General features: G+C 38.8%; 1 protein-coding gene across 1 annotated transcript in view; it reads right to left on the reverse strand.

Annotated features, from left to right (window-relative positions):
- The window catches only part of Ktn1 (kinectin 1), a 96,821-nt gene that overhangs the window by 32,449 nt on the left and 45,765 nt on the right, over positions 1-18,607 (reverse strand). Inside the window, exons 12-28 of the mRNA XM_052733408.1 lie at positions 18,178-18,246; positions 16,481-16,518; positions 15,340-15,430; positions 14,922-14,990; positions 14,519-14,556; positions 14,301-14,382; positions 13,784-13,852; positions 8,647-8,681; positions 8,128-8,218; positions 7,451-7,519; positions 6,423-6,460; positions 5,397-5,487; positions 5,182-5,250; positions 3,866-3,903; positions 3,154-3,244; positions 3,009-3,077; positions 2,221-2,258 (exon numbers count right to left, since the gene is read on the reverse strand). Of these exons, the coding sequence (XP_052589368.1) occupies positions 2,221-2,258; positions 3,009-3,077; positions 3,154-3,244; positions 3,866-3,903; positions 5,182-5,250; positions 5,397-5,487; positions 6,423-6,460; positions 7,451-7,519; positions 8,128-8,218; positions 8,647-8,681; positions 13,784-13,852; positions 14,301-14,382; positions 14,519-14,556; positions 14,922-14,990; positions 15,340-15,430; positions 16,481-16,518; positions 18,178-18,246 (1,085 nt within the window). The remainder of the gene's footprint in view (positions 1-2,220; positions 2,259-3,008; positions 3,078-3,153; positions 3,245-3,865; positions 3,904-5,181; positions 5,251-5,396; positions 5,488-6,422; positions 6,461-7,450; positions 7,520-8,127; positions 8,219-8,646; positions 8,682-13,783; positions 13,853-14,300; positions 14,383-14,518; positions 14,557-14,921; positions 14,991-15,339; positions 15,431-16,480; positions 16,519-18,177; positions 18,247-18,607) is intronic.

Here is an 18,607-nt window from a genome sequence, read left to right on the forward strand (position 1 = left end):
CCCTTGCACACACAAGGCTTCAATCTAGCCCAAGCCAATTCCAACTGCCCTTGCCATTCTAAGCAACGGCGCTCTCTCAACACCCAACAGTACTAAATGATCTGTCTGTCGGTCTGTATTCTCAGGGCTAGAACCCATCTTTCTTTATTTTGGCATCCCCAGCGTCTGAAGACATACAAGGCTCATCAAGTATTTGCTGAGTAGAACACTACTTTTATCCTTCCTTAATTTAGAAAGTGTCAAGACATTTATAGGTACTTATAAAAAATAATACAATAGTATACATAAAGAGTAAACTGAAAAAAAAAATAGAAAGCCAGACATATTGGTATATGCATGCATTCAAGAAGCTGAGGTAGGAAGAGTACAGTGTATTCAAGGCCTGCCTGCGCTACAGAGAAAACCTTGTTTCCTGAATGGGGAAAAAAAAAGGTGAAGGACAAGAAGAGGACAGGGATGGATAAAAAGAAAGTGAGCAAGAGAAAGAGAAAAAAAATGTATGGAAAGACAGGGCAAATCTTAGATGTATAAGATGTATAACCCCTAAGTGAAGTCGATTTAAAAAGGCTGTGTGTGTACTGTATGGCTCCAACTAGGACACTCTGGAAAAGGTAAAACACAGAGGAAGACAGTCAGTGGCCGCCAGGTTTTCAGGGAGATACTGGTTGGAGAGTGACTAGAGAAGGATGAAAGGTTAACAAGAGAGAGTTCAGTAGAAGAGTGAAAGTATGCTGCATGGCACTGTTCTTAAACATTGGCTAAGAAAGACCTGATGGGAAACATGGTGCTCGGCTGCTTACAACTGTGGTGCTATTTGTACATCTGTGGTGATGTCCCGCATCAATACTGACGTGTTAGTAACAGGAGAAAAGAGAGTAGTGATACAGAAACTCTACTTCTCAACTTTTTCTGTAGATCTGACAGTGCTTCCCCCAAACTAAAGTCTATTAATTTACTAAAGAAAAGGTCAAGAGCCAGGTACAATACACACACCTTTAGTCCCAGCACTCAGGTACAGCGCACACACCTTTAGTCCCAGCACTCAGGTACAGCGCGCACACCTTTAGTCCTAGCACTCAGGTACAGCGCGCACACCTTTAGTCCCAGCACTCAGGTACAGCACGCACACCTTTAGTCCCAGCACTCAGGTACAGCACGCACACCTTTAGTCCCAGCACTCAGGTACAGCGCGCACACCTTTAGTCCCAGCACTCAGGTACAGTGCGCACACCTTCAGTCCCAGCACTCAGGTACAGTGCACACACCTTTAGTCCCAGCACTCTGGTACAGTGCGCACACCTTTAGTCCCAGCACTCAGGAGGCAGAGGCAAGGAAATATTCTGAATCCCAGGCCAGCCAGGCTACAGAGTAAGACCCTGTCTTAAAAAAGAAAATGACAGGACAGGACAAGAAAAATTAAGGATAAAAATAAGCCTAAAACTATATACTTTAGTGATTATATACCCACTGCAAGACACCATAAATGTATCTCTAAGCTACAAAGAGAAACTCTGTCTCAAAAAACCAAAAAGAGAAAGAAAAGGAGATGGGGGGACGGGGTGGGGGGAGGTGGGGTGGAGACAGAGACAGAGAAAGAAAATCAACTTTTTCTGGGCATGGTGGCTCATACCTATATTCCCAGCAGTTGGGAAAAGAAAGTTATGGCAAGTTTGAGGCCAGCATGATCTACCTAGTAAGTTTCAAGCCAGCCTGAGCAACAAAGTGAGACTCCATCTCAAAAAATAATGACTTTTGCAGGATAAAAAAAATACTGTTCTGGTATTAACACCTAAGAAGGCAGATTTCTATAATCTAACTGGTGGTGATATTTTTATTATTCAGCACGGAACTAGCTTGGCAAGATCCATGCTTCCTATAAGGAAGTACAATTAAGATATGCCCATAATCTGTTATGGCTAAGATGACCTCCTAATTAAATGAAAATCAACTGATTTCCTCTTTATAATAATTGAATGATTTGTTTGTGAGAAAAAAAATCTAAATTTGCAGAAAGAATATTGGAGAAAATGGGCAAGTCTTTAGACATTCTAAAACATTTAAAGGATCTCTTCTTTACCAGTCATCAAGCAGAAATTTCTGTCTCTAGACAATAATTAATACTTGACCATGAAATCAATGGCCTTTCAGAGACCCATAAATACTTAATTTTATGTACATTCTGGCACACATCATCAAAACACTAGCTAAAAGCATACTTACATATTTTCAAGTTCTTCAAATCGTGCTGTCGAACATACCTAAGAAACAGATTCACCTTTTTAATGTTAATATCAAAACGAATCAGTTATTACATTATACATGCCAAACCACCCAAGTATAAAGTGAGAATATAATCATGTGTTAAATTTAAGATTAGACTGTTTATAAAATAAAGAAGAAACGCTCTTCCCTCCATTGTCTTTGGAACAGGGGCTCACTCTGTAACCCAGGCTGGTCTCCAGCCCAGTGATCCTTGTACTACAGCCGTCCAAGAGATGGGATCACAGGTAGGAGCCAACAATCCTGGAGAGAATGAGTTTTCCTGATCATACTTACCTTCTAAAAGGTATTTTTCTAAGCCAGGCTGTCGAGGCATGTGCCTTTAATCCCAGCACTTGGGAGGCAGAGGCAGGAGGATCTCTCAGTTCGAGGCCAGCCTGGTCTACAGAGCGAGATCCAGGACAACCAGGACTACACAGAGAAACCTTGTCTCGAAAAACCGAAGAGAGAGGGGGAAATGTTTTCTAAAGGATCATATAGTAGTATACCAAAGGAGCACAATAAGCATAAGCCTGGAGTGCATGTGACAAAGGAAGGGAAAGAAGCACTTACTCTACTAGCTTGACACTCAGGCAGTTCAACTTGGCTGGACAATAGTGAAAGTAACTGAGAGCAGTAAGTAAACTATGACCCAACACAGAAACTGAGAGTGTGTGTCATCTTATCTCTAGAGCCTTACACAGAATGGCATACTGCTCACGAAGCACACTGTCATGTTTATACTGTACCTGTGGCAAATCGGGCTGTGCTACCTCGTGAACATGAGCCTTCAAAGATTCGTTTTCTTCTTGAAGATCCTTAAAAAGAATAGATGGGAATTGATATTAAAATATCAGCAAAGGGTTCTTGTCCCTTCTGTTTTTAACTTCTCACCTGTATCCACTTCCCTCTATCCCTCAGGTCTTTGTCCTTGTCTTCCAAAGCAGCCTTCATGGTGTTCACCTGTTCTTCCTTGCCTCTTAACCTGGCAAGTTGGTAAGAGAAATAAAAATTTTTCATGATCTTAAAAAGCAAAAGTACTAAAGACAGAATATCCCAGGTGTTTTTGTAGTCCAGATCCACTGGACTATTGTAGAAATAAGTATTTTTATAAACCACTAATATAAAGGAATACAAGATTTGAGACATCAAATTAAAAAGAGTAAGATAATGAAAGAAAGTCACGTTATCACTGAATAAACAAGGTGGATATATTAATGTAGCTCTGCTCTTACCCTGCGTCCTCCCATCTAGTCAGCATCAGTAAATTCACAGCTTAGCAAACTGGTGTAGGCGTCAATTACACAGCCACTTTCACATGGTCATTAAACTATGCAAGAAGCAACATCTCCATTTAAGGTATACTCTGATTATGACTCAAAAGAATAAGAGTTCTCACACTACCACCTCCTTCCCACAAAAAACTAGTAGCTGTTAAAATATGAGAACCAAAAATACTTTAAAAAAAAAAAAACCCTAAAGTCTTTTGAAAAACCTTGGTATTTTCCAGAACATTGAAGTCAAATCATAAAAAAGCTATATTTTTCATTAAATTTAACTTGTAGGAAAGAGATATTTATAGGAAAATGAGACAAACATTACTTACAAGTTCTGAAGCTCCTGAACTTGAGAAGAGACAGACAACTAAAACACAAATGACAGAAAAAGCAATTCAAAATCCTTTCCTTACCCTGATCAAGCTTTATGTTATAATCTTTACAATGTATACACTTCAAAATATGAACGTCCAAGCTAAATTGTCCACCATGTCAAATTAAGATGTGTTCACATTTCACTCCTCTTGTTCCAGGGACAGGGACAGTAAAAACCCTAACAGGAAGGATGGGGTCAAATAAGGAAGGTGACTATAAAGAGCACACTTGCATAAGGAGGTATTGTTACAGTTGAGAACACGAGTCTTTACCATGCCACACACCACTATACAGTACCAGAATTCTCCAGCCCGGTCTTCAAGAACATGCTCTACAGGGCTCTGTGACTTCCTCAATTTCCTGTTTATTTATCGATGTATTATTTATGATTTTCTGTGTGTTGAATGTGTGCACGCGCACATGCAAATGTGCAAAGAGGCCAGGTCAACACTGTGAATCTAGACTCTTGTAGTGCTCTTCACACTGTGCTCTGAAACAGTCTCTTAACTGAACTGAAGCTCTCTGATCAGGTTAACCTGACTGGCCAGTGAGGCCCTAGGATCTTCCTTTCTCTACCTCCAGTGCTCAGGTTACAGCTGTGGGCTGCCATGCTTGGCTTATGCACAGGAGCTGGATACCTCAATTCCAGTCCTCGTGCTGGCACAAGAAGCATGTAACCCACTGAGCTGTCTCCCCAGCCCTGGGTGTCTTTTCTAGTAAGTCACAGGCAATAATCTAATGTTTTATCCCATTCCCTCTCAGCCTTGATTCAGATGTCAGCTCTTCAGAAGGAGCCTCTCCTGAAGTCTCAGTCACAAAAACTATCTCCAATCCTAGCACAGGACTCTGACAATGGACGAACGAATCATCTCTTCCATACAATCACACCATTTTAATGACGACTTATCAGATTCAATTTCATAAAACCATCTACCAAGTAAAAATGTCTACTTCTAGAATCTCCAAGGAAACTCCTTTTTTTTTTCTTCTACATTCAGAGGATGAATACACATTCTAGTCCATGCAGTTTGTTTTATCAGAGTGTTCTGTATTTGCATGTTTTAAACTGACTAAAATGAAACATTAATACAGAGAACTTGTTCTAGAAGAGGGCCTTAGTAAAAGGTTTTAAAAAGCAATATAAATAAATATACTTGTAGCAAAATATTAAAGGACTTTTCTGAATAGCAAAGGGTACAAAATTTAAAAGTAGCTCACAAATAACATAAACACTAATAAGTCTGTCATGCTGTGGCTCTGGGAGTTTTACCTGGTGAGCCTTTTCAAGCTGGGCATTTCCTATTTCTTCTTTTAGAACCTCTATTTCCTGTTTCAAAGCCTTGACAATGATAAAACAGACAAGATTGGACAATGGAAAACACACTGAGGTTGACAAAGAAATGCAACATACAAACACATGAAATCAAATGGTATTAACTCGAGGTGATAAACAGAAAGGCCAGACACTGTTCTCTCTCCTAATACCTGAACAGTTTTCTCCTTATTAGCAACTTTGAGAAGTTCAACTTCTAGAAGCTCTTCCACAGACTTGATCTGTCCATCTTTCTCATGGATCCTTAAACAAACAAATCAAGTATTAACCTGACTAGAAATCACTGCAATCCACCAACTAAGCATAAAAACAGCACCACATCATGAGAAGCCTCTCCAAGCCAACTCCTTCATTTAAAGTGAAACAGTAACTCGACTTCACAGACAAAAAGCAGAGGAAATACCTAAAGCTCCTTTTCAGTAAGAATTTAATCAGCAACTACTAAAATCTATGCATACAAGAAGTTGGTGGTTTACTTCAAAAATATACAGAAAATCTGTTTGTACCATGAAGAATACTAACACCAGGGGAATCAAATTCCATTCAGTGACACTGGATTATAGGATTTTGAGCTTACTACACAATATGGCATCAAAACTGATAGGTATCTCGCAAGGGGAATGAATACATACATGGAACTATCTCTCTGTGCAACATAAACTCATCTGTAATATCTTCTGCTAAACACGGAAAATTAACAATTGATGTTACAAAAAAAAGAATCCATTATGAAAATGAATTTTAAAAAAAGATAAAAATCTTTGAATTTGCGAAGCTCAGCTAATCTCCCTTAGTCCACAGACGAGAAATTCTAGAATGAAGGTTCAACTGAGCCAGGTGTGGTGGTATACACTATCTCAGTACTCAGGAAGGTGAGAGGGAGGAGCGTCAGGAATGAAGACACCATCCCAAGTATGTAGTGAACCCTGGTCAGACTGGACTAGAAAGGGAGACAGGGTGAGGCGGAGGTAGGAGAGGAGGAAGTAGGGGAGTAATATATGTCAATTCTAGACAGATAGATCAGATGATTGATTGATTGATTTTTAGAGAGAGATAGAGATAGAGAGATAGATGTAATAATGTATGTCAACTCTCCCAAATAAATAAAACTCCATTTAATAGCATTAAGAAAATAAGTCAAAAGAAAAAGACCAATTTATAACAATATTATCACTTACGCTTTCCTAAGTTCTTCAATTAGAGACACAAAAGAAACCTAGAAATAGAAAGATGCATAATTTAGTAATTTTTAAAATTGTGAGTCAGAAATAGAAATACATAATCCCTAAATTTGTTATTATACAAATAAAAACCAAAAGGAAAAAGGAAACCTAGAAATTCTGTCTAGATTTCCTTAACGTCATAATGGTGAAAAGGAGTATCATTTTGAGACTACTAAGTACAGCCTAGAAGAATAATCATTAGATAAATGCTTAATTAGTTAATTAGTAATTCTAACCAGGGGAGAAATTACACCTAAGAAATGGCCTCATTTCACGTAGCCTTTGTTGCCATTATTAGAGACTTGAGTTCTATGTGTAGTCAAAACCTTTATTGTTGTATTAAAGAGAAAATAACCAGCAAGACGGCTCAGAGGATAAGTGCTCGTCACGCAAGCCTGATGATGATGTACATAAATGTGGAAGGAGAGAGAGAGCACTTCCTAAGTCGTCCTGTGACATATGTACCTTCATATATCCTACACACAGCAACAACAACAATAATAAAGTTTTTAAATAAATAAAGTTGGGCTGGAGAGACAGCTGAAAAGTGAAAGCACTTGTTACTCTTTCAGAGGACCCAGCTTCTCCACCCAGCACCCACAGCAGCTCATAATCATCTTCAAACTCCAGACACATGCAATTCGGTGCCCTCTTCAGACCCCTGTGGGCACTGCCTGCATGTGGTGCACAGGCATACATACAAGCAAAATACTCATTCACATAAAATGTAAGTAAATATAACTAGATAAAGAGAAAAAAAAAAGAATGAAATCCTATTTGGAGTAGTTCACAGAATGCCGACCTAGCACGCAGATAGTTTTCAATAAATTACAGCTTCTATTACTACTCAAGTCACTAATGATTCACTGATGAAAAGTTTAATTGAAAAATTCAGCCTTGGAAAAGAAACAACTTGGGTGTTACATTTCATGCGCCAGCTGTGCCTACTGCAGGGGAATGTGGGGGTCAACAGTGTGCATTACCTGATCACTCTGCTTGGCCTTTAACTCTTGAACTTCTTTTGTCAGGGTTGAGTTTTCCGTTCTTATGGCCTATTTTCAAAACCATAAGCACAATATACATTTTTATTCTTGATCCATTAGCTAGTTCCAAATAATCTATCCCATTCTGTCATTCTTCCTCTTCTACCCTTTTCCCTATAACCTTCATAGTTAGTCAACCATTTTGTAATTCAATTATCACCATATACATTTCAACTGAAATGCTGGCATCCTCAAAGACACAGTGTGCCACTTTTCAGTTAAGCCACGGCAGTTATAAATTCAATTCCACCTTTTAATTTTCTTCCCCAAAGGTCCATGTTAATGTAGTAAGGGCTACCAGTGAGCACAGAGCAGCTGTACTTGACTTGTTCTCAAGTCTCATCCCAAAGCCACTCAGAGACTTAGAACGTCTGCTAGTGATCGCTGGTGATAACCTGAACGTACACACTACAAACCACAGTGACAATATCTACCTCACTGAGGTGAACACTACCATCATCTATGCATTTTTAATTTCTAAAGAAATATCGTGTAAATTCAATGACATTTTTATGAACTTGTAACATGTAGCACAGAGCTTCAGGAAAACAATTACAATGAAACTCCTTTGCACTGACTGAATCAACCCAAGGAAAACAATCTAGAAAATGCCTCACATTCAGCTCCTCCTCCTTAGTGGCCACCTGAATGAGTCCAGTTTCAAGTAATTCTTCTACCGTCTTCAACTTCTCATCTTTTTCTTGAATGCTGAAATTATAAATTTAAAACATACATATGAACTATTTGGTCAAGGTAAATATCATTCCTAAGTATTTTACATAGATCAACTCCTCTATTCCTCATTCATTATGAACTTTTAATTCTAGAAAGATTTCTGAGGATCTCAATCATGGTGTTAAGGTGAACTCTTCACTAACAAGGAAAATGTGCTCAGGGAATGTATGGACTAACAGTCTGAACAAGTCAATCAATATCACATGACACCCACAAGATACCATAAGGGAACCTGGCTAATCCACACCCCAGAACATTCTTTTCTACCACAAAATACAAATACAAATAGTACTTTAAGAACCTAGATGATTATTATGATTATTATTATTATTAGATAACAATTCTGTCACCACAAATTTGGTAGGAATGAGTCACCAAAGGATGAGAAGTTAAAGTCTTACCATTTTTCCATTTGTTCCACAACATCTTTATTAGGCTAAAAACAAAAACATCAAAAAAGGCTTAAATTCTACCAAGTTTGCATACGATAAAATTAGTTCAGAAAAAGACTCTGTGGAAATAATTTAGGATTCTAAGTAATTCCAAAATGTAGTCCTTATTTGAGGACTGCTCACAATTATAAATTTTTTTTCTTCAAAACAGTAGGAAAGAGACCTCTAGATACAGGATACAGAAGGAGGGGCATGGCACTGGCAAAAGGAACTCGGAACTTAAGGATACCTTTTAGTCACTAAGAAGGATAATTAATGGGAAGATTTCCTCAAGACAAAATTTAGGCCTGTAAGGCTGAAGTCACAAGAGGCCTTTTCCTTCTGTCAGCTGTTATTTCCCTACACTGTAGATAACATAAATGCAACTGCACAGACCTTGTCATAGTCCAATGATTTCTGAACATGTAGAGAGAGATCATGAAAATGTTACCAGACCGAAACAGAGACTCTATTAAAAGTGCTTGCACAAACGCATCTCCTCAGAAAGCACAGAAAACATGACATTAAAACTGACCCTAGGCCCTTGACCCTCAGTCCTAGAACCCCAATGTGTGCTCAGACACAAATTCCCGGGGTTACTAGTGTGTGTCTGGAAGCAAAGCTTTCTCCGTGTTCTCAGACACTCAGCAATTTAGTAGTCTGGCAAATAGGTCAGGGGTTTTCTGTCCACATCTCATGAAACAATCTCCTAATCCTGTTATTTTCTGATTTTTTAACCTATCTCATTATACTCATTTTCAAAAATAAAACTAAAGTTTCCATTGCCAAATCTGAGGCCTAAGATTCTACCTCTTCTATATTTCTAAATTAGTCCCTTCTCTTCAGTGCCTACATTCAGGTCCTCATCTTTACTCATCTTGAACATCACAATGCCCTATTCTCTGTCTGTAGTTCATAAGGACTGCTTTGTTAGTTGCAAAGGAAGAGTGCCCCAATGAGGAAAATTTGTTCCTACCATAAAAAAGGACAGAGGAGCCGGGCGGTGGTGGCGCACGCCTTTAATCCCAGCACTCGGGAGGCAGAGCCAGGTGGATCTTTGTGAGTTCAAGGCCAGCCTGGGCTACAGAGTGAGTTCCAGGAAAGGCACAAAGCTACACAGGGAAACCCTGTCTCGGAAAAAAAAAAAAAAAAAAAAAAAAAGGACAGAGGAATTTCCTAAAGTACATTACACCAATCTGACAGTATAGAAGCAACTCTTAGAGAAGTTGTTTTTTATAAACTTAAAATTCTCATGAAGTCAGTTTTTTTTTTTTTTTTTTTTTTTGGTTTTTCGAGACAGGGTTTCTCTGTGTAGCTTTGCGCCTTTCCTGGAACTCACTTGGTAGCCCAGGCTGGCCTCGAACTCACAGCGATCCGCCTGGCTCTGCCTCCCGAGTGCTGGGATTAAAGGCGTGCGCCACCACCGCCCGGCGAAGTCAGTTTTTAATCCACATTTGTTTCAATGAATCCCATCTTCCAAGAGAGACAACACTATGAAGACCAGCTTTCCTGTGCCTAATTATTTAGGTGTCCTATGCGCTCACTCAACCCTACTGCTCTTCTGACCTCCAGCTTCAGAGGCCTCACTTCTGTCACTGTGACTTCTCTCACACGTAGAGTAAATGTTTTGTCCATCCTTGCAATGCTCTTCAGTGTTGCTTCGGGTTCAGTCTTATACAATGAACAAAGTTTTCCTAATTACACCCTAGCAAGTCTGCCTCTAGCCCCTACAGCCTATTCTCTACACAATATCTCAGCATGCTCTCAATGTATGTCAATTCTGTTGCACACTACCATGCTGTTGAAAAGTTTTCTCTCAGCCTGAACTGCCCTCCCTCACTGTTCAGCAAATTCTTGGCTAAGCTATCCCATGTTACCTTCAAACAAAATCTTACTGTACACCTAGACACAGTTCAAGAATTTAACTCACCACATTTTCCTTCTATACACAGCTATCTGCATATTAAGTCATATTCTCCAGGCAAGAATCATGTCTCATTCACCTCCAGAGCCTCAGCATAGAAATAAATACCTAGTGCATACTCAACTAAACAAATACTCAATGAACTCAATTTCTCTTAATGAAATAATATTTAGTTAAGTATTCTGGTTCTTCAGCTCAAATACTGACCAACATTTCACTTTACTACACACTTTATCAACCTAATCCAATCTTATTACTTCCTGCAGGATGATTAACCTAAATCTTCTATAATTCAGTATGATCATGAAGAGGTGTAAGGCAAAGAAAAACAATTTCCCATGATTTCTACTTAGTAACTCTGATCACAGGTTCTTAAAAGCCTACGGGAGCAAGAATGAAGGCATGCCGCTGCTCAGCTATCATCACTCCAGCAAGCACACCCAGCCACGATGACAAGCAGAGTCTACCTGTCTTCCCTAAGCATTAGCTAGTGACCGGCAAACCTGCACACAGCCAGCCTCCCTTCCTCAGGGTCTAAGCACATTCCCATACCTGAGGCCTCTGCCTTTGCTCTCCCTACACCTGCAGAAACACCAGCATGCAACATGACCAGTGTCTCCTGCACTGAGTTCAACTTCTTCCTCCAGAATCAAACCATCGGGCAAGAGAGCTGAAAGCCTCGCATCACAAACTTGTTCTCTTAACGGTCACTTGGAATTCTAATTGCTACATAGGAAGGAGAAGGTTAAGGAAAGATTTTATCTCTTATTTCACAATCAGCAACAATAAAAGGTGACCTCAGAAGGAGCCACAGAGTGAAGCTGGCAAGATGGCTGAGGAAAGAGAAGAGCCTGCAGTCAAGCCTGACACCAGAGTTCACCACGGGCGGTCCACGTGGTGGAGGGAGAACTGATTCCTGAACTACACTGCAAGCTGTTCTCGGAACGCCCCACAATGGATGCACACAATAAGTAAAGGTTTAAAGAAAAGCACAAGTCTTCTTTACTAAGACAAAAGGTCTCAGGTACGTATCAAATTTTAAAATAAACATACATGTCACTCATGAACCTTCTAATTTATTTTTTATAAAACCAGAGAACATATTTAAGAATTACCTAATAGCAGATCTAAATTAGTCTCACAAAATGAGCTTCCATCTCCTTGATTCTTTTAAATAAATACAAAATTGTGGCTACAAAAACTGTGTTCAGAGAACATGAGAAAACTCCACCTCACACTAACAGAACACCTCAAGTGTACACCATGTTAGATAGAAAGCTGAGTTGGTAAAAGAAGAATCAGAGATTTTTGTTCAAAATAGTCATTTCCACAAGTGTGGTTTAAACTTCTGTGTAAAACAATAGAAAGCCGTGTTTTCAAAGCACCATGGGATCTGGAGGTTACTGTTAAATAGGCTGCGAATGTCAGTTTGGCAAAGAACAGAAGTTTACAAGGTTGTTTCTATTTTTTTCCTATTGGCAAATATTTTATGAAAATGTTAAGTATGTTTGACAAACGTAAGAAAAGGCATTCATTTTCATTTCCTTACTTACATTTTCAGCCCCCGTGAGTTAAAAGGGGTCTTAAAGACTCAGGATTCCCAGCTATCAGGAAGGCTCGACAGGTACAGAGCTTGTTTAATCCATAGAACCCATATGATGCAGGAGAGAGAACATATACCAACAGACAACTCACACTCATACACAGACACATGCATGTGCTCACTCTCTCATATACATACCCCTACATAAATTAATAAATAAATGTTTTTAAAAATAGAATGAAAAAAAGATTCAGGTTTTCTTTTCAAATGCAGGCACTTTTTTCGGTTTGGTTTGGCTTTTCGAGACAGGGCTTCTCTGTATAACTTTGGCTGTCTTGCAACTCACTACATAGACCAGGCTGGCCTGGAACTCAAGAGATTCACCTGCCTCTACCTCCAAAGTGCTGGGATTAAAGGTATGTGCCACCACTGCCTGGCTACCAAGTTTATATTCTAATGCAGCATGAAATAGCAAGAGTTTCTAGACTACTTTGTTGTAAAATTTTTCATATATTTGTTTGTTTGTTGAGGCGCGTGCATGTGTGTGTGTGTGTGTGTGTGTGTGTGTGTGTGTGTGTGTGTGTGTGTGTGTGTATCTCATGGCTCACATATGGAGGTCAGAGAACAACTAGTGGGAGGTGGTCCTCTCCTTCCACCTTGTAGTTCCCAGAAATCAAACTGAGGTCCTCAGGATTGGTAGGAAATACCTTTAGCTGCTGAGCTGTCTGGCCAGCTCCTAGAATACTTTCTGAAAGTATAACCTGAAGGGTTTATGTGAGGAAAGAGGGAAAGCAACACTGTGGAAGCACCAGAGAAAGATACCATTGGACGCTGGCTTATGAAGCGGAGCCACTCATACAGAAAGACAGAGAGTGGGGAGGTGGGTGGTAAGAAATATCTATGTGCTTTTAAAGAATATATGTGTGTGTGTATTGTAAAAGGGACCGTGTGTGTGTGTGTGTGTGTGTGTGTGTGTGTGTGTGTATTCCTCATCATCCACATATATTAAAATGGAACGATTTAGATAGATTTGACCTATATGCAAATTATGAGACTAAACAATATATTTAAGCTTTGCCATTCAAATCTAAGAAATCATTTAGTATAACTTTGGTGTGAAAGACTGAGTAAAAGGTCTCAGAAATGTTACGCAATTTCAAGGTGCTCGTGTAAGTTTCAAACCCACTCTCCTTTTAAGAAACTATACTGCCTGTATGAAAAGGTTAAGGCTCCAAAAACAGATTTCTTTTTCCTTCCTTTTTTTGCAGAATATTTATGAAAAGCCTGACATATGCTTCATCTCAGAAACACAAAACTTTAATTTTGAAACCTGGTAAGCACAAAATGAGCAGGGTGCATTTAACAGACACATCTAACTTTAAGCATGCTTTCTTTTTTTTTTTTTTTTTGGTTTTTCGAGACAGGGTTTCTCTGTGTAGCTTTGCGCCTTTCCTGGGACTCACTTGGTAGCCCAGGCTGGCCTCGAACTCACAGAGATCCGCCTGGCTCTGCCTCCCAAGTGCTGGGATTAAAGGCGTGCGCCACCACCGCCCGGCTTAAGCATGCTTTCTTAATCAGTTGTTTCTCACTAGACCTTCTTACACTCTGGCTGTCCCACACTACTGCATGAAAAGCCTCACCTGCTGAGAAACGACGATCTGCAGCTTCTGAACTTCCAGCTGTAATGCTTTGTTCTGGTCGTTCAGAATCTGGAAAAATGAAGCCCAGTTTACTTTTTAAGAGAGGGAAAGGCAGTAACCATATGAATCAAGCTTCAGAACAAGCAACCCCGTACTGCTGCTTCAGGTGTTCAGAGCAATGCTGCAGTTCCATACAGACATAAAACCCAGGCTCAACGGAGGTCAGCACTGCGGCAACAGCGCAGACAGCAAAATACGCACAATGCGAAATGCTCATTTAAAGACGCCGAGGGATGCTGGCGGCAAAATAAATTTCAAACATTTAATTTAAGGTAAGATAAAATACATCCAGGCAAAAAGCCTATTAAAAATTCACTATTCACATAAGCTACCAATTAAATTAAGGAAACAATGTTTCCAAATGACTGTATTAAAAAATAGCATTTTTAGAGTCACTATAACTAAACTTATCTGAAGTTATTCTGAGAAAGCTGAGTACACAAGATTAATCACACACCTTAAATTCTTCCATTTTGCTTGCAATTTCATGCTGCAGCTGCTCTTCAAGCAATCTTATTTTATCGTCCTTGACCTGAATACTATGAGAAGAAGAGTATCAATTAAAACTCGTTCATTCAAGGTTTTCAGGGGCTATCTATGTAAGAAGCCTCAGTTGGAAGCAGCACTGCCCATGACAGAGAATGCACCAGTGTCTGCACAGAACACAGTGCTCACCTTTTCTGCACCTTTTCTACCTCATGGACTGCAGCAGCCTGTAGTCAGAATAAAATGAAAGTCTCATCATTTCTTAGGAAACAATAAAACTAGTCACTTATCCATATAAAAACTTGTATTTCCATACATTTGGATTAAAGCTATAGCAAAACTACATACTTCGGTGTTTTATTTTCCATTATTTTTTACTTCTCAGAGACAAATTTTCCCTGATAAAAAGTTTGCCTTTTGTACATTAGAAGAAAAGGGATCAAACAAGCAGCAGATTAAGACTATTTGAACAATCTCCTCTATCTCAGAAATGATTAATTCATTGTATCCAATTCATCGTTCCAATAGGAATAGGCAAATAAGAAAAGGCAAATCAAAATTCTTCAGAGGAAAATAGACAAAAATCATCTACCTGTTCATTAGCCAGGGCCTGCAATTTCTGCACTTCAGCTTTTAATATGAAATTCATATTCTGTATATCCTAGAGCAATAAAAAGTGTACATGGCATTAAAAGTATTTCATAAAATTTACTTTACAACATATCTGTTCTACTTTAAGAGTTAAAGGTCTCAAATTACAAATTTCCTAAATCAAAAAGAAACATCATCTATTTCTATTACTTGCCAAGTTTCTGAAATTGTTATGAAATGCATCCTCTGAGTAAAAACCTTTTGGGTTTTTCCTCTTAGAGCTAAAGTTTTTAAGAAAGAGAGAGTACTTTTCAATGAGTTCCAGAGTATGTCATCCTTCATGGAACACATACTGACTATAATCTTCAACTCTGAGTCCTATCAAATACTGCAGCAACAAACTGTAAGAATCACTGTACCTTAAGCTCCTCCTCTTTGCTTGCTAAGTGGTCGTGTTCACTTGCTAAAGAATCTTCAGTCTGCTTTAGCTGCTTGTCCTTTTCTGCAATCCTTCAAAAAGGAAATACATTTGTGCTTTTAATAAGCATTTACAAACCAAAGGATTGAGTCTTACCTGGAAAGGATAATCTTAACTAAGTTTCATATAACTGTACTTTCTCTTTCAACAGACTCTATTTAGTCTACTAGTAACTGTCATACATAACACACTAAAATATCATTCGTGTGTGTGTGTGTGTGTGTGTGTGTGTGTGTGTGTGTGTATGAGAGGGAGGGAGGGAGGGAGGGAGCGAGAGAGAGAGAGAGAGAGAGAGAGAGAGAGAGAGAGAGAGAGAGAGAGAGAGAGAGAGAGAGAGAGAGAACAACTTGCAAAAGTCTGCTTCCTCCTTCTAGCATGTGAGACCAGGAGATAAAATTTGGGTCATCAGGCTGGACAATGAGTCTTTTCTACTAAGGCATTTCTCCAGCCCAAAATATTCCCTATTTTATGGCAAGATGGTGGCTCACACCTGTACTCAAGAGGATAAGGTAGAAGGATCACCACAAATTAAAGGCCAGCCTGGGCTACAGAATGAGACCTCAAATCATAGATAGATACACAGATGGATAGACAGACAGATCCATTGTTTAAAACTTGAGTCAAAGAAGTTAGTTTACATTAAGAAGTCTGGCATCAAAACCAGATTATAGGTCATCTGCAAACACGACCCATATCTGTATAGTTATCCAACACAAAACAACGCAAATGGACTTTGAGTGTACAGCCTACTGTCACAGGGCTAGACACAGAAGAGCCACAGGTACAAAGCAGATACAAGCACTAACTTCCTTCCACTAGTCTGAAAACAGAATTGCCTCTTCTACATAATGACCAATATCCCAAATGAAGGAAAGCTTGCCCAGCTCTTTTACAATAAAAACAAAAACAGCATGTAATGTTTGGGGACTAAACAGAAACAGGCTAAAAGAAAAGAGCAAACTAGAGTTTACAGTAATTTTTCAAACAGATCAGAGTATGAAGTTAATTGTATATTATATCAAACAAGTATCTGTTAGTGGTTATAACACAATTATAGGAGAAGTGTAGAATGGCAGGCTTACACTTTATGTAATTCTTCTGCTAGAACTGAAGCGGAGGTCTGAGAAAGAAAAACATTATCAACATAAGAGCATTTGAGAAAAAGCTTAAAAGCTGTACAATAATAATCACAACAGAGCTTTAAAAAAAAATGAGAAATTAACATACACCAAGTTGTTAAAGACATATCTGGCCTATGGTGAGTTGCCATCATTCTGAAAGCACATCTGATCACCAAGAGCCAGTATTAGGAAACTACATACATATCACGTCACAGAATAGTAAGACTTAAGCAAGTGGGCAGGCCTGGGAACTATAAAACTGACAAGATACAAGTACGTAAGGGGCAGGTCCACCTCTTCCTCAACATAATCTTCTGAAATGATTAAGACAACGGGGAGAACGCAAGTGCCACTTTTCCACTATTAAAGGTGTTCTAGCACCCCCTAAGGCATTTCTGACCAAGTCTGTCCAATCTGAGTTGGTAACTCACAAATCTACAGCTCCATTCTGCTATATTAAGTAGTTCTCCCTCAATTAATTTTAAAGTATCATCTACAAGAAAGCAATTAGGAAAAAACATTTATGTGCATAAAGCTTTGGGAGTTTGAATCTAAAGTATACTTAAAATGTTAAAATCACTTTTTACATAAGTCAATTTTCTTTTTTAAAGTTTGTTTGGTTTTTTTTGTTTGTTTGTTTGTTTTGGTTTTTCGAGACAGGGTTTCTCTGTGTAGCTTTGCGCCTTTCCTGAAATTCACTTGGTAGCCCAGGCTGGCCTCAAACTCACAGAGATCCGCCTGCCTCTGCCTCCCGAGTGCTGGGATTAAAAGTGTGCGCCACCACCGCCCGGCAAGATTTATTTTTATTTTGAATATGTGTAAGTGTTGTTGGGGGGCATAGGCACATGAATGCAGATGATGGAGGAGGCCATTAGATCCCCGAAGCTGGGGTTACAGGCAGTTGTGAATTGCCTGGTACAGGTACTGGGAATTGAACTCTGGTTCTCTGGAACAGGAGCAGGCACACTTTACTACTAAGCCACCTCTCCAGCCCAAGAGTCAAATTTCTAGTACTTGTTGCTACAAATAATTTTTATAATTTGAAAGTTGAACTGAAATTGAAATTTATAGTATGAATATTTGTGGAAACTTCCTCTTTTTTCTGAACATTTTATCATATATATTCCAAAGCCAATCTATCAATCAATCAAAGCACAGAGCAATGGTACCAAACAACAGGTCTTACTATACCAGTTTTTAAAATTCTGCAATGTTTTATCATTAACTAAACTGAAACATACATTTCAAATTGAGTCCTCTGCAAATAATACTTTGGAAGCTGTGGTTAACACAGCTACCTCTATGCATGTGTGAGATTCCTAAGGCTAAGTCAATATTCTGTGACAGTGCATCAATCAATACATCAGTCCCTATTCTAAGATCTGCTTGGCTATCCTTTTGTTTTGTGACAGAGCTTGGAGCATTTTTCCCAGAGGTGAGTGCTCTCACCTAACTCTTCTAATTATACAGATTTGGGTTCTTGGTACTTCCCAAGTATTACATGTAATATTTAGTGTTTGAAACTTGGGGCCACTACATACTAATTCACTGACTAGTCTCCCAACTACTGAAGTCTGGTAATACACAGGCATTCAGATAATTGTTCCAACAGCTAGAAAGCTACGATTAATGGTAAGCAATTAAAAATGCACCATTACCTGGGCAGCTATCTGGGAATGGAATTGTTGAATCTGAGCTTTCAAAGCCTCATTTTGTTCCAAAATATCCTTTTCATCAACATAAAACAAAAGAGAGGGGACAAATGTGTTATTAATGTATATCCACATGCACAAGAACTCAATGATTTACATGTTCCTGGTTTATCTTTAAATTGTCTTTATTTCAAGTAGTTAAGCATTTTATTTTGAGTTAACTTATAAGGCAGACATTTAGGCTGTTTTACTGTCCCTGATCCTACTATAAGAAGTCCTAAGGAAATGGGTTAACTCATCTTTTAACAAATTCTCAAAGATTAAATGTTAATTATTTACCACTATTAAGAATTAAGACATAACACACTTACCTCAATTCCTTTTTCTTAATGATTTAGAATTGAAATGGAAATTTATTTGAACGTAATATATTTAC

The sequence above is a fragment of the Peromyscus californicus genome, unplaced genomic scaffold (genome assembly GCF_007827085.1).
Source record: "Peromyscus californicus insignis strain IS unplaced genomic scaffold, ASM782708v3 Scaffold_12__1_contigs__length_115047231, whole genome shotgun sequence".
Lineage (NCBI taxonomy): Eukaryota > Metazoa > Chordata > Mammalia > Rodentia > Cricetidae > Peromyscus > Peromyscus californicus.